At 39.0% G+C, this 26454-nt stretch overlaps 1 protein-coding gene across 1 annotated transcript in view; it reads right to left on the bottom strand.

Annotated features, from left to right (window-relative positions):
- The window catches only part of LOC139700968 (uncharacterized), a 75622-nt gene extending 61523 nt beyond the window's left edge, over positions 1-14099 (bottom strand). The window contains exon 1 of the mRNA XM_071599492.1: positions 13630-14099. Within this exon, the coding sequence (XP_071455593.1) occupies positions 13630-13674 (45 nt within the window). The 5' untranslated portion in view covers positions 13675-14099. The remainder of the gene's footprint in view (positions 1-13629) is intronic.
- Positions 14100-26454: the final 12355 nt, after the last annotated feature.

Below are 26454 nucleotides of genomic sequence, written 5' to 3' on the forward strand. Positions count from 1 at the left end.
GACGAGGTACTTCACAGGTACCTTTAAGATACAACGGGAGAAATAAGCTGCAGTGAAGCCGGAAATTTGTTTTTAATTCAAATCTCATGGGAATCAGAAAAATCACCTCATAATTAAAGCTCCTTCGGTGAATAAATTTTAATCAGAGTAGAGTAAATAAAAATACATAGGAATACGAATTAAAAGGAAATAAACGATGAAAGAGGAATAAGAAAACCTCGAGACAGCACGAAAACACGTAGGTTCTGTGTGTGTGTGTCAGACAAACTGCAAATAAGGAAGTAGGAGGCATAAATGTCGAAGGTCGTCTCAATAAAGATTTTGAGGATGCTGGATAGGGGTTGGTAGATTAGGAAACGAGCAACTTTGATACGTATTTTACATGGTATTAAAGGCATTTTTAAAGTAAAAAACGGAATCATTACAATAAGAGTCTAAGGTCGCATTCAAATGGCCTTGAAGAGTTATTACAAATCCACTTTGAAACTTCTCTGAACAATATAACCACAAAGGCCCGACATTTTTCTCTTCTCAAGATCCCTGCCGATCGTGATGAAATGCGCTATATAGTTTTCAACGCTAGCAGACATAAACTTATTACCTCTCTTCGAAGAATTCGCGATCGAAACAAAACCTTGGTTCTGACTTCGCGTTGTATACCTCCACGTTTTCATGAAAAAATGCTATTATTTAAATCCACCCAAATCACTCCGCTGTTTTCATATGGCGGCTCACAGGTCATAATGTAAATGCTCGGGTACAGAACATCCCCTTTCTCTTAACATCTCCCTAATTGATAAACATACTGATGAAGTGAGCCCCCGTCTCCTTATCTGTATTTCGCATATAATATTTTGTGAGCGTTTGGGATCCTTCTAAAACAAATTCATTCATGGATTGAAGCAACTTATTAAGATAAATACTAATTTTTGATAAATACTGCAGCGAAAGAATACAGATTTTCAAAAAAGAATTGCAAAATCTTGGAAGTGACTCTCATTCAAACAGCGATGTAAAACTACGAATGGAAGGGTAACATTTAGTAGTAGTTTTAGGAAAGGCAGCCGACAGCTAAGGCCATTTGCGCCTTAGGGGATGGATGGGATAAGAGTAAGGGTTGAGAAAAACCCGGTGTCGCCAATAGCCTACTCTTAACGAAAGGCGCCAAGGGGTCCGCAGTTTAACGTCCCATCCGACGGACGGTGTACTCAGTCTAAGTGCTCTCCAAAAGCACCTCAAGTTGGGATCGGGATACCACTGAAGAATATCTGCCATCTCTAGGATTCGAACCCTAGTCCTCTGGGTTGGCAGTCAGTGCGTTAGGCATCGCACCATCCCAATCCCCGATTAATATTCTTGAGCTATTAAAGACACTTTCGAGGAAATAGTCACCGACCGATTCCCGTCAGCACTACGATGATAGGTCGGATATAAGCAATAAAAGAGAGATGAATTACAAAACAAATAATTCATATTTCTCCGAGTCAAGATTACTACGCAAAGGAGATAAACACTAATTGAAACACATCTCTCCGAAAGACGTCTTTCTCCCTTGTCAAAGGATCTCCGAAAAATCCCTGGCTTAGTTATGTGTGTCCGTTTTCCATATAATTTGTGCAATGTACGTGCAGATTTTTTCTCCAGTCTCAGCATTTAGCTCGATTACCAGCCACCTCTCCATAATATTGACTCATGTTTTTACCTTCATGAGTAGAGGCGATCTCCCACAACTTCCACTAATATTCCTGGATAATGAAAGTTAGTAGTAGATAATCGATTATTTCATTGTCTTTACAATTGATTGAATAACACAGGGTCTTATAAGAGCTATCATCTTACTCCTTAAATTATATTTCTGCAACATACTCAAATACATAATCTACTTATAATTTCAACTTTTCTCCTATTAATCAGCAAGTGGACAAAAAATTCAAGTTTTTACAAAGCTGACCAGAATACTCTCCAAGTGTGTCCTCAATGAAATATTGATGCTAAGCAACATGGCCTCTTTTGTATAAGGAGCGGAAAGAACGACACGGTCAGCTGAAGCCGGGCAAATTCGAATCGTATATCATTACACAATATATTCTTTCTGTGTCAGCGTGTACAAAATTGTTTTAATATACGAGTAATCCTAAATATTGGCTATAACCTGTGATTTTTTTATAATTCCTGAGAGTGCCGTTGCCGTACCTACGTTATTAAACATAAATCATAACGATGCATATTTTATATTATGAACGAAACGCCTAACGATCTGTATTTTTGTAAAATATACTCTCCTATTAAGACGTAGAAAGGATATAATAAATTCAAACGAGTTAAGGATACCAGGGTGAAAATCCAAATTATAAAAAGATTGAACGTTGCTAACCAAAGAGGCTTAAAATGATAAAACATCAAACCAACAAAGTTTTCCTGCCCTCTTCCTTTCCTGATCTACATTTATGCCAATGCAACAATTTCAGGGTGTTAAAATCATTCGCCTTGACCGGGATTCCGGGCACATGATTTTTATACCCTGAAATTGTTGCGCTGAAATGCATATTAGTTGATGACTCTGTTAAAAGTTACAGCCACGGCATCTCCCGCAGTTTTTTTTGAATTTACATGTATGTCCTTTTCTCCTAGAATGTCTCTCTAAATTATTTTCCTAGTTTTGTACCTGGGACAACGTGCGAATAAAGAAGCCGAAGTCAACAGAGTTAAGATAGTTTCCAACTCATTAAGCATTTTTAACGTTAGTTGCAACTTCTACATATGACATAAGTATTTTTTGCAAGCAATACATTCATTTTATTAATGATTACCGCAACCCAAAAACACACTAATTGGAGATTTCTTGACTCTAAAGATGAGTTTTTGTATATTTTACGCATTATGATTCAAGGAAAACATAATTTCCATATCTCCTCCCTGTTCTGCGAAAAGTTGAAAAGGTTTCCTCACATTATTCCATCCACACATATCAGAATAGTCCACTCTTAAAATACATTAGGCAAATTATAATCCATTTAGCAGATCAAACAGTTCCGGGAATATTGAAATAAATCATTAGCATAAACACGCACACGAGGCATGTGTTCGGTATTCCGAGGCATTGGAGAAGGAAATCATATGGTCAGAGATTCGCCATTGTCACGGATGCGATGTTTCAAGTGCAAGGGACCTTGGGGCACCAAAAGACCAAGGGCACGCTTCCCAGAGTGCGAACGAAACGAAGTTCGGCCCGTAAAGGACCAAGGAAAGCGGTATCTCACGGCGGGAACCATGCAGAGCTGGGAGTGAATCCGATGGAGACAGCGAATGAATGCTTTTATCCACAAATAGGTGCACATTAAACCAAACAAAATGATACAAAAATTTGATTGATGTTTGAATGATTTGACTGACAAGTTGATTATCACTCGTTTGTCTGAAATTCTTCAAAATACAACCTATGTTGGGCGATTTAACCTCCATTCCCCCGGAGTTAAATGGAAGAAATAATAACCAACAAAACTCGGTGATGTCTTGCATAGATCTGTGGAAGAAGTTAAGGAAAGGACTAGGAAGTTTAGCTACTATCCACTCATAAAAATATTTCTCTCATAGTTCAATCAAGGAACCAGCCCCAGGGTACTTACATAGTTTCGGTTTTGCATTTATTAAAAAACGTTTGTAACTTGTATCGGGATGGAAAATACATACAAGCGAAGTACTTAAGATAGATATTCTGTTTATATATGAACGTGGTAGTCTGGACGTACCGGAGGGCCACGGTTCGATTCCTGGGGACGTCAATGGGCACCATAAGTTTCACCGAAGCTGTGTGTTTTTTCGGGTACCAGATCTTCCCGGGAAATCGCAGCCGGAAAGGAAAAGGAATTGTTCTATCTACTCTGATGTGTGGATTCCATGCGCCGTTATGTTTAGTACGCGATGAGTTCTACTACTCTTGTATATCAAACCAATCTTCTTAGTTTATTTTGTCGCGACACAATCCTATATGGGGTATTTGAATTTACATCGGGTACTTGGTATACATGGAGTTCTTTGCATTTAATGATCATCGTTTTCATTTTTTGTGTCCATTGGCATAAAAAAATCGGATAGCGGACAAATGTTTAAAATATGGGTGAAGTGAGGCAAATAATACCACTAAAGAGGAGAGATGCATGTAAATATTAACGTAAACAAATGCATAAAGTATAATTCAAATGGTTTCAACAAATAACTTGGCACATACCTTCCAATCATCTTCATGTGTAAAGTGCAGATTTTAACTTCTTCGATCTTAAACAGTCCTCTGGAAAGTTTGGCTTAAGTTACTCTCCACCACTTCTACAGTAAATATCCACATTCACTCACTCAAATACTGTTGATTTTATTCTAAAAATCCATTAGGTTTGCATGCGGTTATTTCCATTATATAATGGAGGTCAAATAACGGTTTTTTCCATCAAATGCACTACGCCAGGTGGCATTAGAACAATATTTTATTTCCTTGTGAAGAAGTTAAAGTTTTATCTTTGCTTTATACTGGTCAATGTTAATTTAGTGATTAGCAGTAGTCTACGGCCTTCGGGTATGGCTTTTAGCGACCCTGACCCTGCACACTACTGAACTCGTAAGCCCTAAAAGGTAGGTTATGGATGGACACAGGCTAAGCATTCCAACATTATTTGCCACGCCCAGTAAGAGACAATCTAACACCTCACAATACAATAAACCTTAACTGAAGTTCCCATAATTCCTTCCTCCTTCATTCCGTCCACCATGCCTATCCTTTTCCTCCCTCTACTTCAAAGGCTTAAAGTTCACTCTTCTACCACAGTCTTCAACATTCCATTCGCGATAAAAATGCTCTGTATCCATCTTCAATTCCATATACTTTCTATCTTACACATTAATATTTTTAGATAAAAATATTACATGTGACGTAATGTTTACTCTACAAGAAATCTGCAATTGGTAAATTATGCATTTTTCTAAAAAGCACACTTATACTATAAGAAGTAAGAGTTTATTCACAGTTCATCGTGTTTATAATTCAATTCTGCACTGAAAATAGACATAAAAATTAGAAATAAACCTTCTGGGACTCAAAAATCAAAATCAATCGGGTGTCTTATAATTAAGGCGAGTCGAATGGCTGAGAAAGAACTGAAGGATCAAGACGGAATCCCGTGGCTGCCAATTCATGCCTTTCTAATTATTAAGGTTGCGCAGGTGTTGCGCAAATCGCTTCGCATCTTCTCCCATCATCACCCGATGAACCGATATATCGCGCAGCATGAGTATATCTCATTTGACGAGCCAACGCTGAAAAGTTCTTCATTATAACCATCCGCGAAGTTAAGGAAGGGCTTCGCCCTGACCCAACGCAGTCCGATTTCCCTTCCCGGCTTCCCAAGCCCAAGTTCCCACGTCACCCCTTCCACCACCAATCCCGCTCTCCCGAACACGCTCTTACGCAACATCCCTTTGACAGGTGGGTAGTCAAAGGTATGCGAATCCCAGAGGACAATTTGCCCCGAGCCTTAGTTATACCTGCGAAGGAGCACTTGTACTCGTTATGGTCTAGCCGCAAGCCGTCGCAGCGGCACTGTCACCATGAGAAACGAGGCTGAATCATTAAAGTCCCACCTTCAGAATTTCCGAGATAATTGGTGAAGCGATAAACCTCCCCCTCTCCCACTAGCTACTGCCAAATACCGTCGTGCTTCCTATGTTCCGGGGGCGGAAAATCTCATGCGCTCAAACCGACAAGTTTTTATCCGCAACGGGAAGGTCAGGGAAGGTAAAAACCGCCTTCCTGAACGCGTAAACAAGCACAAACTCTTTCTTCATTCACATGACTTCACATGTGCGTGATAAACGCGGCACGTATTTCATTGGTTACGAGAAACTACCGACAACCAAAGAAATTTTCGTGCCGAGATTTCATTTCTCCGCTATATACTCGTATTGATTTTTCTTTTAATAACTTAAAACACTAAATGTTCAGTAACTTCAAAGAGTTGGGACGATGTGTTATCCATTAAGAAGTAGCTTATTTACATTCCTTACTACTAGCCTTAGCCATTCCTTACTACTACTATTTAGTCCTTATTACTAGCAGCTCGTTTTTGTTTAGATTAGTATTTCACGCTTTGATATTGAGCGTATGTACTTGTAATTATCATAATTTAAATTATTTTACTAGTACGCATTTATGGTGATTATAAATTAAGAAAAAGTTCATTTTTGAAGTCTCATGCCCGGTACTGAATTGACTCCCACACTTTCTAGCGGTGTCTTGTAGGGTTCCATGTAGATGTAGCTGCATTATTTTTTTCAGTCAGTGCGAGGTTTTTTCCGGCTATTACGCCGCTATCCATTGGGATTCGGGTTTCGACTATCCTACTGGGCATCAACCATTTGGTCTTACAAGAACAATATTTAAGTTAGATAGTTTTCCGAATAAAGTATGGTTTAATACAGCATTCAGTCAATAACAAATAATAATGAGTTCCTTAGCGTTCGGCAGGACTCAAAAAAGCAAAATGACATTTTTAATTCCCTAATAATAAGAAGTTTTCGAATATATTATTGATGAGCCAAGAGTTTTGAGAAAATACTAAAAATTGAAGAGTCATGTATGCATAATTTTAATCTCTTAAAAATGAGTAAAATCGAAATAATAATCACGCCCTTGTTGGAAAACGACAAAAAACTCTTTAAGACTTGAATGTGAATAGGGCGACAATTACCGGGATCATTGATAGAAGCGACAGTATCATGAGGAAAGCACGGAACATATGCGGAGCGTGGAAATATTCAAATGAAAAATAAGTTGAGGTATTATTTTGTATTGGTTATGACAGAAAATATGCGTCGAGCGGCCATAAAATCAGGAGACACCGTTCATTGCTCTGAAGAAACACGGCCAACTCTATCTCCTGTTTGAAGTTAATTTCCATTCGGGCATCCGTTTCGCATTTATGAATGAACAAGTGCCTGGAATCCAATGTTTTGAAGACTCTCCCTTACTTCAATGTTAACTAACCTCTTTCCACGAACTTTGAAATGGTCACACCCATTAAATCCCTCTTAAATGACGAGATAATGCGGATCCGCTTTAAAGAAACCCAGCTTCATTAAACGGCTGGTGAGAAAATCTATAGAGAATGTTAAAGAAGTGTTATTTCGATCAAGTTAGGCCACATTTGGAATACGTCGCAGGTATTTGGGATTCTTGGGATAAAGTGTTGGTAAAATAATAAGATTATCAACAGAGTAAAAACCGCCATATTTGTCAAAAATTGTTACGATTAAGGAAACAAGTGCGACAGGATTTTAGACGAATTAGACTGTGAGCTGCTTGAGGTTCGAAGATAACAAGTAAGACTTAGATTTTCAGCAAGGTTCAAACCAACCGAGTTTAACAATGACACAACTGGAAAAAAATGGTCTCTAACTATTCAGGTAGGTTAGACCACGAATATGAGATAAGGAAGATAGAATCCAATACGGATACAAATAGTCGGCCTTTCCTCAAACAATCAATAATCATAATAAGAAGAAATCAAAGTCATAATAATAATAATATGAAAGATATTCGATTTGCAAAAGAAGACGAGGTTAAACGTTCCGCACACATCTGGAATATTTTCAGATACTTGAGTATGTAAGTTGCTAACATATGTATTTCTGTACACATGCGTAAGTTAAAATGGGTGTTGCGTGAATGCACACGTCTCTACGGGAGTGAATTGGTATCAGTTAGTTTGTTTTGTATGTGGCTTTATTCTCTTTTATGGATGGTGATTTATCAACCCCCGCCACATGCCCTTGCGGGGGTTTGCGGTGTATTGTGTAGATATCAGAATATAGTACTGACAACGCAAAAAGATGCCACCTTTCAAAGGTTTTTAATAAATCTCAAAACACGGAGAAAATGCGTAGTTCGTTTTTGTCCCAGTAGCTCCTGCACCCTATGTTGTATGCACATTAATTATCAGAACACTTCAAGCTATGCCAAACACCCGCTTACTACGAATTCGCAAATATTATTGGTACTAAAAAAGAAAAATTAGAACAACTGCCAGGTCTTTGCTTTTGATAGAATTAAAAATGTCATTATTTCATCCTTTTTTCGTGTTAACAAAGTGATCAAGATTAATATGCAGTATTGATAACTCAAAAAGATATCAATTTATGATAAAATTGGCATTAACTACTACGTTGATAGCTTTTGCAGAAACTCATTCAATATTCTCAACGGTATTTGTGAGTCCTTTACAAATATATTCATAAACAAATGCCGTTCCGATGAGGCATTTTATAAATAGAATCGACATGTTAATCAACCATTATTACATTTAATATGTATGCATGATATATGTATGTAAGTGTGGGCAAAATATATCCATATTTACGAGTAAGAACATTGGCATCCATTCATAAATGGTTGGTATCCCAACAATCAATACCGCATGTCCCTATGGTGGCTTGCGTTCTGTTGCGTAGGTAACATGATAAAAACCAAAATAATTTAGGATTTCATTTAGATTATTATGTTAAAATGTAATGAGAAGGTAAATTGATACCATGATTTCAACAATGAAGAATCATTAGAAACTTCCTTTGCCTCATTCTATCACACCTAGTAAGCAAGATTGACTTAGGAATTCGATATATCTACGTTACGTGGTGCGATTTGCAGGTTATTTAAGGCCTGGTATGTGGAATCTAAGTGAATCCACTATGCCCGCAATTGGAATTTTAAATTATGCTCCACAGTTTCTGCCGTTTGTGTAATCTCATACTTGCTGCGACTGGATGCTGGGCGGCGAGGACGGTAGCATCCTCCTTCAAAACAGGTGAGAGGGAGAGGGATGGCGGGGGGAGGCCTGGAGGGCCGGAGAGATCCATTCAAAGACGTCCGTATCACTTCGCGACCACTTTCACCCGAGCACATCCGGATGCTCCGCCGGGAAAAACCAAACCACGCGCGTTGAAGTCTCCGGCGGCTTACGAAAGATATTTGCGCGCCAAATTTGTCATCCAAACAGCTCAGGCATCCGCCCATTAGCGAGCGAGACCACAGTGTTGCAGCAAATGATGCCAAGGTTTGAAAAAAAATTAATGGGGGAGATCTAAAATAAAATCAATGTGGATACACTGGGTTAATTCCGGCAACAGGCAATATAATATTAGTATTTCTAGGCAACCACTGTCCTACACGAGGTAAAGAAATTAAATCAAGGTACCCCATACACTGGTGATAGAGAAATATGACTTCTACGTGTGCCAAACCTGGAAAATTTGCCTCCGCATTCAGTCGTAGAAAGGAACGTCCAAGAGTCCCTCAATTATCTATTTCACAAGTATTTTAATTGAATGTAAAATGCAGTAAAAATACAGGTATGCTGTACACTCATCACATTGAGTGTTTTTAGCATCAAATTGGTTTCAAACGATTTGTATTTATTGGCCAATGACTATTGTTAGCTTAGTGGTTGTTAAATATAACTCAGGTAATTTCACTTTGTATTGGCGATTGATGGGTTACACCATCGCCACGGTTAGTCAGTTACTAAGCTATCACTTAGAACTAAGGTGTCAAGTGTATTTACAACTATGCCACACCCTATAGGCTGCCAAGAAAGCCTGTGGCAAGGGTTCCGTTGACACAGTGTTTTAGACAGTGACAAAAATGTTAACGTAAGAGAAACTATAGGACAATGAAGTTTCGAACCGGGGTCTACATCTACACAATACCCCGCAAACCGCCACTACGGCGAGTGGCCTGGGGTATTAGCACACCGCCCGTAAAGGGCCAATACCCTTTATTTTACCTGGAAGTTAGATCTTAGTTATCGGTATCCATCAACAGCTATCTCGATCCACCACGTTATTGGTTAGCCGGTTTTGTCAGTGAACGCACCACCCTGATAACCCATATGTCACGTGTTTGTATCCAATCCATGGTTATGGATAGCTGGTATATACCCCCTGTCACACACCTTCCCGGTGGCTTGCTGGATATTATTTAGCCGTAGATATATGTGCATTTAACCGTGCAAGCAACGAGAGCTTATAGTGGGGGGATGCTGGGACACGGGCCTTTATTATGTAAGTTTGTCTCGGTGTGATGCAACCGTAATAGGAATCTTGCATTACAAGTCGCTGCGAGAGCATTTTTAAATTACAGCTGTTTGGTTTATACCAAACCAATGAATTAACTGTCAAATGATGCAGGCTGGAAACAAATATGTCTCAAAGAGCAAAAAAAAGGTAACTCATTTTAGAACTAAAATAACACGCTAAAAAATTCTGAAGCCACTGTGTCAAGCAATCCTAGAACTTAGGGCGCTTGAAATCAGCTGTTCACTGCCCATCTCACAGGTAAATATTTCTAGATTTTTTCGCGAGTAAATTCAGAATACAAGTCAGCCAAAATAAGACGATTCCATTGAAGAACTTGTCCATTACCCGCCTCATTGTCCATCAAAACTTTTGGGGGAGGACAGGGTTCGGGATCCATTCTACTTTGCGGGTTTTGGATGCCATTCCGGCGGCCGCAGCGGGTTCCCCGAGGCGGGAGACTGGAAGAACGAGAGTGAGATCCAGGCGATAGCGAGAGGGGACCAAAGGCGGAGGAGGGGGAGGGCACACAATAGGTCTGGGACCCTTTTAGAAGCATTGAACGGACTCCGCTGCTTAGCCGCCGGGTGAGTGGGCATTGTCATTCTCACTGAGGGGCAGAATAGCGAAACCTCTAGGACATAAAGGAACTTACTGGGCGTATTGCATTGGATTTCGACCGCAAAATATTTTTGAAGTGACTCCCCCTCGAGCACGAGAAAAAGGCATTAGGTCAGACACTTCCAAGATGAACGGAGAACTTTTTATACGGGCTTTTAACTCTTGGCTTCATGAAAAAAACAACCGATACAAATTGGGATGTGAAAGTTACCTGAAGAATTGTTATAAACGAACATAAATGGTGGCATTACATGTGGAAATCCAGGATTGAGAGCCCTTGACAGCACTAAGCGTGCATGCACATAGCTGCACGACTAAATCTATTATATAAATGCAAATAATATAGATATAACGCTAACACAGAGGTAACCAACTTTCTTCAAATGATCTTTCTATCTATGTTAATTATTCTATCTCCACAAATTTGATATTTTTAATTTTTCTCTGCTTAATATGACAGACAGCCCAAGAGAAGACTGTCATCATCACTAGTAGTTGTGAATATATACCTGGTGCCCTACCACCTCCACCAGACGCCTCCGCGGTGGATTGCAGGGTATTGTGTAAATGTAAAGTGATGGCTTGCAGGGTACCGTGTAGATGTAATGCCCATATGTGACCTTAACTCTTCGCATACGGAGCAAGCCTGATGTGTATACCACCCATCATCCCGGTGGTTTGAAGGGTATCAGGTACGTAAATGTGGATGATTAATTTTAGCAAAGGAATAAAATTAGAAGAGGCTACCAATACCAGTACGGAGATTGACCGTCAGATAGACCGACAAAAGGAATCCTTTCAGTCGCGCGACTCGAGATAACAGTTGGAAACAACGTATGGCAATTGCGACTTCGTAAAATAAAAATTATGTTCAACGCTATAACCCCAATGGCTATTAACCCCCACTACCCGCCCTTACAGAAGCTTGTAACTTTCTATATGTACACGGTCATGCAATATCAAAAAGAGATGTTTCTTATTTTTTAGTCTCATGTGGATTTGTAGTCTCATGAGATACTGCGAAAACACGAAACATAAACATATGTTTCGAGGAAAGCTGACCCTTACTTCCTGTGGTATTGACTATTTCCCTTTGACCAACGAAAAACGTGAAAATCAAGATTATATGGTTTTTAACTGTCAAAAACCGAAGTATTAACATAATCGTCAATTCCTTTTCAAACAAACGGAAGACATGCTCCTTGACATGAGACTAGAAAAATAATTATCACAAGTAACCTAAGTGATAAAGCATACCATTTTTATTTAATAACCCATGAATGATAAAGAATAGCAATATCAAAAGACAATAATGAAGTTTACAAAGTACAAACTTATGAGAAACATGGCTTTTTGACCAACTTACGGCGTACATATTTAAAATAAAAAAGGAAACGATATATATTAAAAATTTACGCATGGCTTGAATTGTTTTAATGAGAAGGGATATAACCAGCTTCTCTACAAAGTTCACACTTCAAACTAGAGTTCCTTTCTATCCAAAATAAGTACGCCGCAAGATTTCACTATTTATGTAAAGTAGCCGAGGTTCTGTATGGCATCATGAAATCTTGATCTTATGGAAAAAATATTTATCCTCCGAAGTAAGATTTCCAAGTAACCTACACAATCTATCGCAAGCACATAGACTTCATAGACTGAGATTATATCGTTCAAATTAATAACATATTACATATATAAGTGTTTATATTATAACTGATATGCAGCCAGAACACATAAGAAAATAAGATAGGCCCTAACCATATACTCTTCTCAAATATAAACAAGAGCAACGACTCTTAAGAAAAATACCAGGAACATAAGCTGGATTTCCGTGAACGAGCAAGCAAAAACACCTCAAACGTAAATACATTCTTGGGATGACTACGTGGATCACACTCAAACAGCAATAACATCAAGACTTCGAGTTGTAAAAATGCCTATTTCCGCGCACCTTTGCTAAAAGGCCTGGTCTACCAAAGGTAAAAATAATGGAAATAATACTTTACATCGGTAATAATTTTATAATGAAGTGACAGAAAAAACCTGATATTTTCTTAAATGACGAATGCAGTCAGTCAGTTGTGACTCACTAAATATTTTACTCGCTAAAATTATAAACAATCTACCAGATTGCACTCTGAGATGAAGTAACAAGGGTTGAGCGCACGTTTTAGTATAAGAATTCCTCTGCATAATATTACAAGGGACATCCTTGAGTTTCACAGTTTCGTGTCAAACCAACATTTTAATAGTGTCTCCACGGCGATTGGCTGGCAAGAGAGTCAATCTTGAATTATATTGCGACCCAGAAGCCAGCCAAGAGTGAATTTAGCTTCGTTAGAAATTCCACAAAAATATGTCTAAATTAGTGACCAATGTGGTCACTTTTTATTTAAGCCCATACGCTATAAGGAAGCACTAATTTTCACCAACTTATCACATTTTAATTCTTAAAATCGCAAGAGATACTTTCTATTGTATACCATACAAACAAAGGTGGTAAATTCCATGTAAACAGCATGGCTGTCAATTCCTTGTTACTGGGTGCATAAAACATGACGCAGGTTCTCGATTAGTAATTAAAAATTCAATCAACACAAACTGACATGCACTACATCGCAAATACTAATGTCGCAAGCACTTCGAAACATAAATGCTAGACTGCAATTGAGCTAAAAGACATTCGAAGTTAAAAATAACTGCAACAACTTTAAAGGCTGACTCTTCTCGTGGAAACTTGGCAATTCCAGAGAAAAATTACTTGTTAACAATACTGCCGACTCGGATAGAGGGAAACTTGTCCGTGCGCATGAACAAGAGTGACGTGTTACTGTAAACAAATGTCCACCTCACGGGAGGGAGGCCAACTTGAGACTGTACGAGCCAACTCACCACAGTGGTAATAACTGCGAACAGCAGCAACCGAATGCCATCCATTCCGAAAGTTTTTCTGGAAAGCCAGTCCAAGCGAAGGCGGACAAAAGACGGGGCGACGGGAAGTCGCGGTGTCCACAGCTGGCGCCAAAGTCCGCGCACGCCTCCCTTGCTGAGATCCCGGCACACTGATCTCGAAGAGAGCAAACGACGTCTTAACAAATCACGAATACACGCGTATTTCCCAGGGGGATTTCTATCTATTAGCACACGAGACGACCTCTCCCACAGGCGGCGACAGGTCCGGCCCTCGTGGGGATCACGGCGCGCACTCCACTCAACACTCGGCCGGCAACGTTCTCCGCAGTCCACACGCTCACACAGACCAGGACTGCTGACTCGAGTCGACTGACCACGCGAGGCAAGTCACGGAGACGGACTGGGGCGCCTGTTTCGCCTTCGAGTTCCCCCGCGCAAGGTGATCTTCGCCGCGGGTGATGTCTCCGTATTTGTTCGAGGCGGAGAAGTGGGGGGGAAGAAGTTGAAGCGGGGAGTCTTGAGGGGGCGGAGGGGCTGACTGGGGAAGGGGCGGGAAAGGATTGGGCGCTGAGAAGGGGGAGGAACCGGAGGTCGGAACTGGAAGGGAAGGGAGCGGAGGATGGGGAGGATGATGAGGGAAAAGGGTGGGGAGAAAGGAGTGAGCAGTGTTATCCACTCGACGCGCAGACTGTTGATAGGCGGGTTGTAGGGAGGAAGTGCTTTGTGCGATGCTCGATTTTTATCATAGCATTAGGCAGAGTAGTATGTTTAAGATCCGAAACCAGTATAATCAAGCATAAAGCTACATGATACTGTGCAAGCCACCACTTGTGTGAGTGGCAGGTGGTGACTCAATACCAGGTAACATCAAATCTTTAGTTTATGTTAATTATTAGTAACCAACAAGCATGTAAAATAATTCAAATATTGAAATAATGTTGACTATATACTAGATGATTCAGGATGGAAAAAATAATTATTTCCTCAAATGCCTCATTTAAAATTATGCAACTACATAATATCCCGACAGTCGCGGGATATTATGTACTCGGGCGTGTGGCGGGGGGTGTTAGGTCACCACCCGTAAAAGAGAACAAAACCAACACATTCATTCAAATCTACACCCACAGTGGCGCATGTATTCATGCAAAAAACTTCTCAACTAACTCCATGCAATCACATATACTATCAATTAAGATACACATGCACCTCAGAATTTAGTAAAACTTATCCAAAAACGAGCAAATCAGAATTGAAAAGTAAGAAGGGGAAATTCCACTAACATATGGACATGCAACTTATGATCTCCCTCCCAAATACATACATAGGCAGCGGAAGGCATACAGAGTGAAACGAGGGATTTATATATATATATATATATATATATATATATATATATATATATATATATATATATATAACATATACATATATACATATATATACACATATATATATATATATATATATATATATATATATATACATATATATATATATATATATATACATATATATATATACATATATGTGGGTCGCAGTAGTAGAGTGGGTAGAGCATTGGACTGCTGACCGGAGGGTCCCGGGTTCGATTCCCGGGCAAGGCCCTCTGGGCACCTGCAGCTCCACCCAAGCTAAAGTGATTTTTCGGGTACCAGGTCTTCCTGGGAAACCATAACCGGCACAGGGAAAGGAACTGGCCCCCCTACCCTGATGTGTGAATTTTCACACGCCGCATAGGACTTAGTACTGGGTGAACTCTACCATCACCTACTAAACCGACCTTCGGGTTGATTACTGTGTTTATGGTTTACATATACATATGTACATATATATATTAATATATATATATATATATATATATATATATATATACATATATATACATATATATACATATATATACATATATATACATATATATACATATATATACATATATATACATATATATACATATATATACATATATATACATATATATATGTACATATATATACATATGTATATACATATATATATATACAAATATTTATTTATTTAATCATTTATATACATCTACAGGTATATCCACAAAGCACTCCGCAAGCCAACGCAAGGTCGGTGTTAGAATACCAACCATAAATATATATGTAAATATATGCAACCATATATAAATATATATATGGTTTATTCATAAATGTACACAAATATTTATATACTCATGAATATGTATATAAAGAAAAAAAAAATATATATATATATATATATGTGTGTGTGTGTGTGTGTGTGTGTGTGCGTGTGTGCGTGTTCAATATATGTTAGCTCATATAAAATAACTTTCGTGCATACACTTATAAACAGAGGAGGAGCATTCAAGAAGCTAGTATTCATTCCACGTAGAGTTGGAAAATGTAGCGATAAAAAAGTGAAGGAGATGTGAAAGATGCATAAGGCCGTCAGATTTGTGAAAAATTCGAACGAAAGAATACAAAGCGTCACACGCTCATTACAAGATCTGGGATGGTAACATTTAGGTATGTGAAGAATCAGAGTAAGAATATGGCAAAAATACCAATTAAGTGGTTTTGCATCCGACATGGGGAGATATACTTCAGCCCCCCATTTCCGTCTGCAGGACTGAAAATTGTCACAAAATAAGAGGGATAGACTTCCGGATGGATAGGTTCAAGCATTCGTTTTTTCCGTGGACTATTCGTGAAAATACTGCAAGGCGCAACACTGAGACAGAAATGGGTAAGAACTGGCAAAAATAGTTAAGAGCATGGAAGTTACATTACCCCCAACTCATTTCAAGGCTGACGTCCTAACGCCCTCCGCCACGCGCCCTTATGCTGGGTGGTGGGGTGTTGCGTAAATAAAGTTGTAGATCTAATGTATTTGCTAATTGTATGTCCTGCATGAGTATAATGCTAAATAATAACTGGTGACTACGATACAGGTGGGCCATCCTTATTTAATGGGTTTCTTTTTTTGTCTTCTCAGTGTAGTCAGTAGAATTGTTTTTAAAATTATGACAATAGTAAATTGTAAGACGGATGCTGCATGAATGATGCCCGGTCGCCACCTTCCATGGGCCATATCGATGGATCACGGGGTGCCATATGTTTGTGGCAGGATAGGAGTAGATGTAGTACGGCTGGTGACCTAACACCCCCTACCACACGTCTTTGGGACTGCTTGCAAAGTAGCGAATAGATGTAGGTATACAGGGTCGCACCCAAAAGTGGTAGGACTGATTTTTTTACAAGAATTTTATTGACGATATACTTACATCGACTTAATAATCTTCAAAGTATGCTCCTTGAGCTGCTACACACTTAGTACCTGTATAACGCTGCTCCCATTCCCCGTACGCCCGCTGGAAATTTTCTTTGGGGATGCCGTTGATGAACCTCGTCGAAGCCTCTTGAACGGCCTTTATCGAGTCAAAACGTTGTCCCTTGAGCTGTCTTTTCATCAGGGGGAAGAAGAAGAGGTCCGGTGGTGCCAGATCGGGAGAATAGGGCGGGAACGTGGCAACGCCGTATTTGGCCAGGAGCTGTCTGACGACGAGCGCGCCATGGCACGGGGCGTTGTCATGATGAAGCACCCAGCAGTTTGCGATGGCCGGTCGGACTCTTTTCACGCGTTCTCTGAGGCGGGTGAGCACCTGCACGTAAAATTTCGCATTCCCAGTCTCCCCTGGTGGGACAAACTCCTTGTGAACCACTCCATGACGGTCGAAAAACACAATCAACATCGTTTTGATTTTTGATTTGCTCATGCGAGCCTTTTTTGGACGTGGGGACGCGGAAGTGTGCCATTCCGCGGATTGTCTTTTCGTTTCGGGGTCGTATTGAAAAACCCATGTTTCATCACCAGTTATCACATTGTCCAAATAATTTTCATCTCGGTGCAAATTGGCTAACACTTCTTCGGAAATGCGCACACGCGTTGCCTGTTGGTCGACACTCAGAATTTTCGGCATCATCTTGGCGCACACCTTGCGCATGGCCAAATCCTGTGAAATAATGCGTTGGACGTTGGATGCAGACAGACCCAACTGGTCTGCAATTTCTTCACTGGTTAAGCGTCGGTCTGTGTTCAGAAGTGTCCTCACTCTGTCCACATTCGTGTCGGTTCTTGCGGTCGACGGCCGTCCTGAGCGATGGTCGTCTTCATCGAGCTCCCTACCCTCTTTAAACAACTTGTGGCACTCAAATACTGTGGAACGGCTTAAGGAAGTGTCCCCATAAGCCTGCTTGACCATATCGAGGGTCTCAGTTGCCGTCTTTCCGAGTTTCGCACAAAACTTCACGGGATAACGTTGATCTAAATTCAGATTCATTTTGTTTTTCGACGCGGACAAAAAACTTTCTTCACTAAAAACGGTGTCCTCACTCAACGACAGCCCGCAGACGACTGAGGTTGGTGTTGGTATGTTGCTAAGAGCCCCCTCCACCTTACCCTGCCAGGCAGACCCCCCTCCACCGCTCCGTTCGCGCCAGAGAAAATCAGTCCTACCACATTTGGGTGCGACCCTGTACATAATGCAATAACTATTTCGTTTGACAAATTCATAAAATTTAGTATTCAATTTAATTAAATTTTTTCGAGCTATTAGGTTCGATTTGTTGATAATTGCGAATTATGCGAGGGAAGAATGAGTACATACTTAATTCTGTCTGCGATGTTGTATAATTCTCTTAATTTATCCCGATGGTCAAATCTATCAATATGATTTGTAGCCAAAAATAATAGTATTCTGTGTTAAAAGGAAACTCAGGTATTCTGCACCATTCTAAAAGTGTTACAAGTATCTGTTCTATTTCAGAATCAAGAATATCCCAACCTATGTCCTTCGGCATATCCGTCATGGTTATTTGTGTCCCGTAGTTACCCATAAAAATATGAAATAATACAAATAATGTAAACCACAGGTGGATTTGCCAAAATATATAAGTGTGAAATATATATCTACATATGCGTGACGACGAATAATATCAAGAAGGACAGTAGCATAAATATTATATGATAATGGTAGCATACTAAGCCCTTCAGAATGAAGAAAGATATTTTTTCCTAGGGTGGTTATCTTACGATTGGCTAATTTACATCCTGTACAGTCAAGATCAGGTTGACTATTAAAACGTTCTTATGAGATACTTAGTCGCGTGCCTAGATTATTAGAGGAACTAGGCTTTGAATTTCGCACGGATTGAAGGTTAACCTACAGCTATAATTTTCCTACAGCTAATTAACCTACAGCTATAATGGCGCCTTTCGTTAAAAGTAGGTTAATACCGACGCTGGGTTTCTCTCCACCAGGTTGTAGAAAAATGTCAAGAAAAGATACGATAGAGGTGTTACTTCGCATTTTGGAATACCTGCAAATATTTGATATCCATGAGTTAAAACGTTATTCAAAGAATTGGAAATATTTCAGAGAAAATCCGATAGATATATTAAATTTTGCTACATGACGGGTATATTTGGGATATTTGGGATATGGAATATAAGGTGGGAACTGTTTGAGTCACAAATCAGAGATGAGTGCAGGCAAGACTAATAGTAAGACCAGGAGAAAGTTACAGATCATCCGAGTTTACTTATGGGATCGAGAGCATTATTATGGCCCCTCATTAAATTGGCATAGTGTACCAACGAGGTAATATGCGAGAGAGATGAACACCACCGTCGATATATTCATGCACTCCTTCCTTCGTATAATAATTGATTATGATAATATCGAACGTAGTCACTCCTGCGTTTTTGGGACCTTAAAATCCAAATTGACAGCTTCATTCGAACCAAACCATCATTTCATGACGCATACAGGTATTTATGTCCGTAAGTGTACGTATGTTCATATAGGTACATGTGCAAATATTATTATTAATATTTCAGTGCATATTTATACATTAGTATATGTAGTGTATAAAAAGTAGTATATACAGTGCATATTTAGTCAGTAAAAGGTTAGGGTCCTAATAGTTCCAGAATCCTGCGGTGCTTGCGGGGTATTTCGTAGATGGTTTCAGTACAATGATAAAAAAATAATTGTGCTACAAAATAGGGTATCTAGCATAGTTTTTTATGCCTTGAGTAACTCCGCTGACATTAATTCTGATTACTTATTATTCTTGGTAAAAATTACCCAATACAGCTCTTGATTCTCCAGTTTATACATCTAATCTCATTGTCACGACTTGCTTTAACGAAGTACAATGGGGTTAGCAATACACGTATTTTTAACAGTATCGTTATCAAGACCTCTTAATTCAATTGGAAAGAAATGCCTATAATTTTTCATATTATCTCTGAGGTATTTTCAACCCCGATCTTGTTATAAACCGGTCACGATACTAAGTTTATCACAACTTTGTATTTACCAGTCTAAATCTTCCTCTTAGCAAGAGTACGCTACAACCCGACCTTTGGACGATAGCTGCAGAGCTTTGATTGTTTCCTGTAGATGTTGGAGTTTAATCGCATATTGTATCCAATGTAATATTTATAATCTAGCGTTTAATATTTCGAGTCGAAGAGTTATCATATTTTTTGAGAGACGCACACCGCAATGTGTAGTGTACTTAAAAATTATTTTTTTATTTATTGCTCTCAGGAAGTTTATTTAAGAGCAATTTTTGTTACGTTGTTTCAACAAAACCGTGTACGAATAAAGTCAACCATTGTAGGTATTTTCGACTGCAATACACGATACCGATAACCCCAATACCAAAATTCATCCTTGCAGGAAGTCTTACAGTGAAATTTACCATCAGATTGTGTGGCAGGGGATGTTAGGTCGTCAGCCCGGAGCAATTGGAGTACCTATCTAATTGGCAATTTTAGTCATTCGGTACAATTTTAGTTTTTGGAAGTTTTTGATTTTCGTGCGTGATGTATTCTACTGAGATCACGAATAGGGGGAGGCAAACAGGATTCCTCGTACTGGTTTATTCAGCATTCTATTTCTCTCAAACTCTCATTATAGTCTCACCTACCAGTTTAAAGTGGAGGGTACAATTATTCCCTGCACGTTCTATTCTCTATGTTGAACTCGATTGATTTTTATATATTTAATGGCTTAAGCCCTGCACCTAACTTCCTGCTTCTACTGGCCCCCAAGCCAGGATAAATAATTGCTGATAAGTGACCCTTTCCGCTCGTTCATGACGATTCTCCACGAAAAGGGCAGCTTGGGAAGTGTGAGAGATATATTTAGGGGAAGAAACAGAGTCGGGGATGGCGATCGGGAAGGAGGTAGGGAATAAAAAATCCAAGCTCTCTCTCTCTCTCAGTCTCTCGCCGCCGAGGCAGGCAGGCGGGAAATTTCGAGTCGCCGCTTGAAAGAATGGGGTAGTGGGATGGGGTAGAGGTGGGGGAAACGAGACGCGTGGATGTAATCGCTAATAAGGAAATGACGCTGAATGAAAAAAAATCAAATTTTTCTTTTTTATTTCTTCTTTTGTTCGGGTCGTTCCGGTGAGGGCAGGGGCTGGAAATAATCCCGGATGCAACGACGCCCGACCCGGAGCTTTGGAAGAAGACCATCCACTTCTTCTCTCTCCTTCTCACTCCCTCTCACCTTGTTGATACCTCCCAATTTGCTCGACATCCGGCAGAATGGAGAGACGGAAGTTTGTTCGCGGGTTGGGCAGATGTAATAGAAATCACCATCGCAGCCGATCGAAATGAAAGTAAACGAACCGGATGTTAAATTTCACAAACGACGATGAAAAATCATTTCCCTTGGTGGTGATGGCGACGGCCGTGATCACCTGATCAGCTTTAAGTTTAAGAGAGGTTCCCAGGTCGTCTCTTTAAAGTGAATCAAAATAAGGGAACTTCCAAGTTTGCCTCAAACAGCATCGTGTTTGCAGATTAGAATAACCGGGGGAAATCAGAATGGTGGTCTCCCATGTTGTAAGATTTCGCTGGCTGATTTCACCTCGCAAAATTTACGATTGCTTCTAAACAGTTGTTTAAGCACCCGTATATTTTTGTTGGCAGATTTTCTTCCCACTAACTGTGGGAATAAATAATAATAATAAATAATAAGTGTGCGGGTATTTAATGCCGAGCATTCACGCAAGGCAGTTCATTCATCTCCTATCGTCTCTCATGCGTAAAGGAGTAATTCAATCATAGTACTTTTAGCTGTGGACAACACTTTCCTATTTTTAAAAATTATTTTATATATTTATAATTAACTGTAATTGAGTCAAACCTTAACCTTAATGTTGTATGCTTAATGTGGAATTGATGGTGGCCTTTTGGGTGCCACGTACATCTAGATGTAAACATAGATCTAATGAATAAACAGTAGACTAAATCTCTCCCATTAATTAGAAGCAATTCAAGCAATTTTGTAAAGACGTTTATTATTTACCCTGTTGTAATGTGGTAGGAGCAATATTGAAAATAAGATATTAAAGTGTAGAAACTATAGTATTCAAATTTCCTTTTTCCCTAGGACGATAAGGTATCAAAATAACTGTCAAAATGCAATGACTGAGTATTAATGTGAACTCTAAGTTGGAACACATTTATAATTTTTGCAAGAATAATTAGCGGTTTCCCCCGGAATACTAATGAATATAATTTTTAAATATGTCTTTACGAAGTAATTTGTCTCAATATGAATGCAACGTAGAGGAAGTAGGTTCCCTGCCAAAGTGACTCGTAGAAAAATCATCGACCTACTCACTACCCGCTAAAACCATAGAGGCATGATCGACAGCATATGTGATCTACTTATCCAATAGGAAGACGAAATATCAGTTAGCAATTTTTTTCACGTAAATATTTAAAAATCAAACAATAAATTGTATTTGCACCACAAGGTAAAATACGTATATTGTTTCTGGTACCTCGTCTAAGCAACACTATCTCCAACACACTTAGCTAGCTCCAATACACTGCATAGCAAATACTGTATATCTATAATACCTCTACCAGACTAATATCGTTCTTCAACACGTAACCTACATCCAATTCGCCTTTAATATCAGGCACCTGACTGTAACTAAAACAAGTTGAGAGGATACATATACGTAAAGCATTTCCCGCACTTTAAATCAGCATAAATTCACGATCACCACACCTACGCCCAGTTCAACATTATTTCATGGTTTTCTAAACCACCACTAAAAATAATATTACCAATGACTTTTAATTGTAAAATCATATAATATTATTTTTTTATAAAATCATGTAATTTAAAATCAATGAATAATAAATGTGTCCTCTTCAATTTTAAATAGCATGCGTGTGAAACGAATAAAAGGGAAATAATGAAGAGTGGTCATCTTCATTAATACACGGTGCTAGTTATTGGGGCCGATAACTGATAAACGATTCTATTCAACCCAATGCTCATACATGCGAGAGACAACTGCGAATTATTCACTCGCTTTAATCCGTTTCCTTAATGGGAATTTCAGAATGTTTTCTACCCCAGAAATTGCAAATAAATCCAAGGAGTGCTATCCAAAGACGTGATGAGGTGATCAATTAGCTTCATCAGTTTCAGTCACATTATCGACGTTGCACAAATCAAGGACTTTTAATTCAAAAGGACTAATTAATTCCGCATATTTGGACTCTCTTGAAAATTATAATTCAGCAAATAGCATGAATTTGATTTTTGATACAAAGGTTTTTCAACAACTTTGACCACAGAGATTTCCCTATTTTACGGTAAAAATACGGATAAACTGTCAATCGTGGGCACGTGTGGAGTTCAAAACAAACTTGGCTCGTGTTGGTTTCCGGGTGACGGGTTCCTTATTCATTAGTCCGTGTCATTAGAAATTCTAGTGGAGTTCGCATATCCCCGGAGGTCGTTCTCACAAACATTCGATTGAATAAAAATTTGGAAAGATGGAAATGTTGTTAGCTCTTACATGAATTGCAACTCCTGGAACTGGAAAACGCGAACTCATAAAAAACATTTTTCATTAGGAAAACACAATTGAAGGGCGCAGTAAACTTGCTTGAAAGTAAGAGATACGAATTTCACTTAAGAGTGATTGGTAGACCTTAGGCTTGCCCCAAGGACGAAATAAAACGGAAAGATGTGGAAATCAACTGAGAACATTTCATTGGTAGCGCGCAATTCAGTGAATCTTAAAATTAATGCAACGCAATCAAGTAACATCTCAGCAGAGAGAACAATATGCGAATTAATAAAATTAAAAATTGCAAATTTGACGAACAATATTAAATAATATGACCAAGCATTTGACACCTAAATCACGTTAATACGTTCCCTTGTGTTTTTTAATGTGAAAAACGTAGAAACGATCAAATATATCAATTAATCAAGTGAAGCATACATAGAAAGTGATGCCTCTTAATATGAGGTCACGAATGTACACTTGCTTAGTGAATGCCGTCCGTCAGATGGGACGTTAAACTGCTGATCCGTTGGCGCCTTTCGTTTAGAGTAGGCCGATGCCGACGCTGGGTTTCTCTCCTCTATTCCTTTTTTCCCGTCCATCCACTAAGGCTCAAAGGACATTAGCCGTCGGTCGCCTCACTTAAAACTACTTGGCTAGTGAATGAGTATGTTTGTGTGAGGTTGAAGTGCGGTAGGAAGGATGAATTCCCTGCTAATCTCCAATGCGTAAATGAAGGTCACCACGGAGACGAATCTTACCACTGTGCAATATGTTTCTACTCAATTGGCAGATTTTTGAAGATATCATTTTATATGTCGCTTTAGTCGCCAAGAAAATTATTTTGTTTCCCAAACTCATCATGCATCCTGAAATTTAAATAATTTCACGCTTTGTCACAAAGTATCCACTTTGAAGGAGATTAACCCTAATGTTCAGACCAATTTGCTACGTATTTTTCAATAAAGAATCCAAATCGTAAGGTGCCCCAATCCAAACCTTCACCAAATTTGGATACTAACTCTTCCACGTGCTGGAGTACGATGTAACTCATTCTAGTTCTTTACTCGTATGTCGCATGTGAATGGGTTTTTCATGAGTGGAGTTCATTCGGTGAAACAAGGGAAAGTACTTCAATGTGATTCGAATCCATTCCATATTTTGATGAACAGCCTACGCCTCTGCATCGACCACTACATAAAATCTCGACCTGAATTGTGGAAAAATGAACCGAGACTAACACAAAATAAAATTCGTGACGTTAGTAGGAGGTTTTTATGGCTGTAAAACATTAGACATCCGTAAAACTGCGCTGTAAAACCTCATGATTACATATACCCTATTGCCAAACCCCCTTTCCGTTCGGTGTGCGCATGTGAGCCACGTCTAGCGGTATTTTTACTACATAAATCATCCAGATGATGCGTGAATGACAAATGGATGCGGTGATAAATATATTTGAATAAATACTATATTTGGAGCATTTTTGAAACCTGAATCTTTGGTTTCTTTAAAGAAGGATGACAATGGTTGAACAAAAAGATCGAATAAGGGACAGGGTTGGTTTTGTGAAAGGGACGCAAATACGGTGAGTCTTGAGAATGAAGGAAGTAACGAATAGCACTATGAATTAGGATTATAATCATCGGAATAATTTGAGACTCCATAGCTTAACGAAGGAAATAGAGGAGGGGCAATTGAGCCAGAACTACTAAGGTATACTCCGGACGGGACAAATGCAATAGATAAATCAGGACATTCAAGTAAAAAAATAATACGAATAAATGATAATGTTAATATACATGTAAAACAATTGTTAAAAAAACTCGTACTCTTAACGTCAAAGACAAATAAATGGAAATATGAAGTAAATAAATATAGCGTTATTATAAATAAATAATGTAAAGTCAGCGAAATAGATAATTGAGTGCAGGACCGAGTCAGAAAACTCGTATGACGAAATTCTCTGAAGGCATGCAAAGAAACTGGTTTCGTAATACATTAACGCTGCATAACATATGGCGTCATAAATGTAATTCTATATTTACACTTAAAGGAAGAAAATTATTCGCATTTTATTTCTTCCCCTAAGTTTTCATATTACCTTGTGGTTTTGATTATTGGTAAATAACACTCCACGGCTGGTGAATAGAAACCCGAAACCCTTCCGGGAAAATGGAGAGATATCTGAGAAGGAAAACCCATGTGACCAAAGAAAGGAGCGCAGAGACTATAGCAAAGAGTGCAGGGAAACATCACGCCTCCGTGACTCGCGATAAGTGACGACATCAAGAATGATGAGGATGGAGGGGCTTCACCAATGCATTAGCCACAGTACTCGTAAGAGCATGGAGGAAGTTTCATGGTCTTTAACCATTGAATACAGTGATCTCACAAACATCTCTGGATGGAATTGCGGGGAATGACTTAGAGAATGAGGAAATTACTCCAATTGCGATTATTTTCCTCAAGTCCCACAACTGTTTCATGAAGTGCTATTATACATAGCTATATGTATAGGTTATTATCTCAATTGCAGGTTTTCCTATTAATGACACATCACATCCTCTTAAGGGCATAATAAACTAAACGACACAAATATGAACTTTAACGTGGTAACCTAATATTCACATAGCATTCTTTCTATAGGTGGGTGGCGATGACGAGGTAATATAAGTTTTGGAGAAATATGAGTAAAAATCTTGAACTGGAGTGTAGCTTTACTGGCTCTAAAACCTAATTGTTTGCTTGAAACGTGGGTTGATGTTTTTGGAATGTGTTTCTGGAAGAGAATAAAAATAAAAATGCGAAGCGGAAGTCGTCGTAAGGGAACGGTTATGGTTTTCTAGAGAAAATTTAATGATTACGGGCAAAGTGCAATAGGAATGTATTAAGAGGCAATTCAATGCTAAAATCT

The sequence above is a fragment of the Hetaerina americana genome, unplaced genomic scaffold (genome assembly GCF_022747635.1).
Source record: "Hetaerina americana unplaced genomic scaffold, ioHetAmer1.1.p SCAF_11, whole genome shotgun sequence".
In the NCBI taxonomy this organism is placed as follows: Eukaryota; Metazoa; Arthropoda; class Insecta; order Odonata; family Calopterygidae; genus Hetaerina; species Hetaerina americana.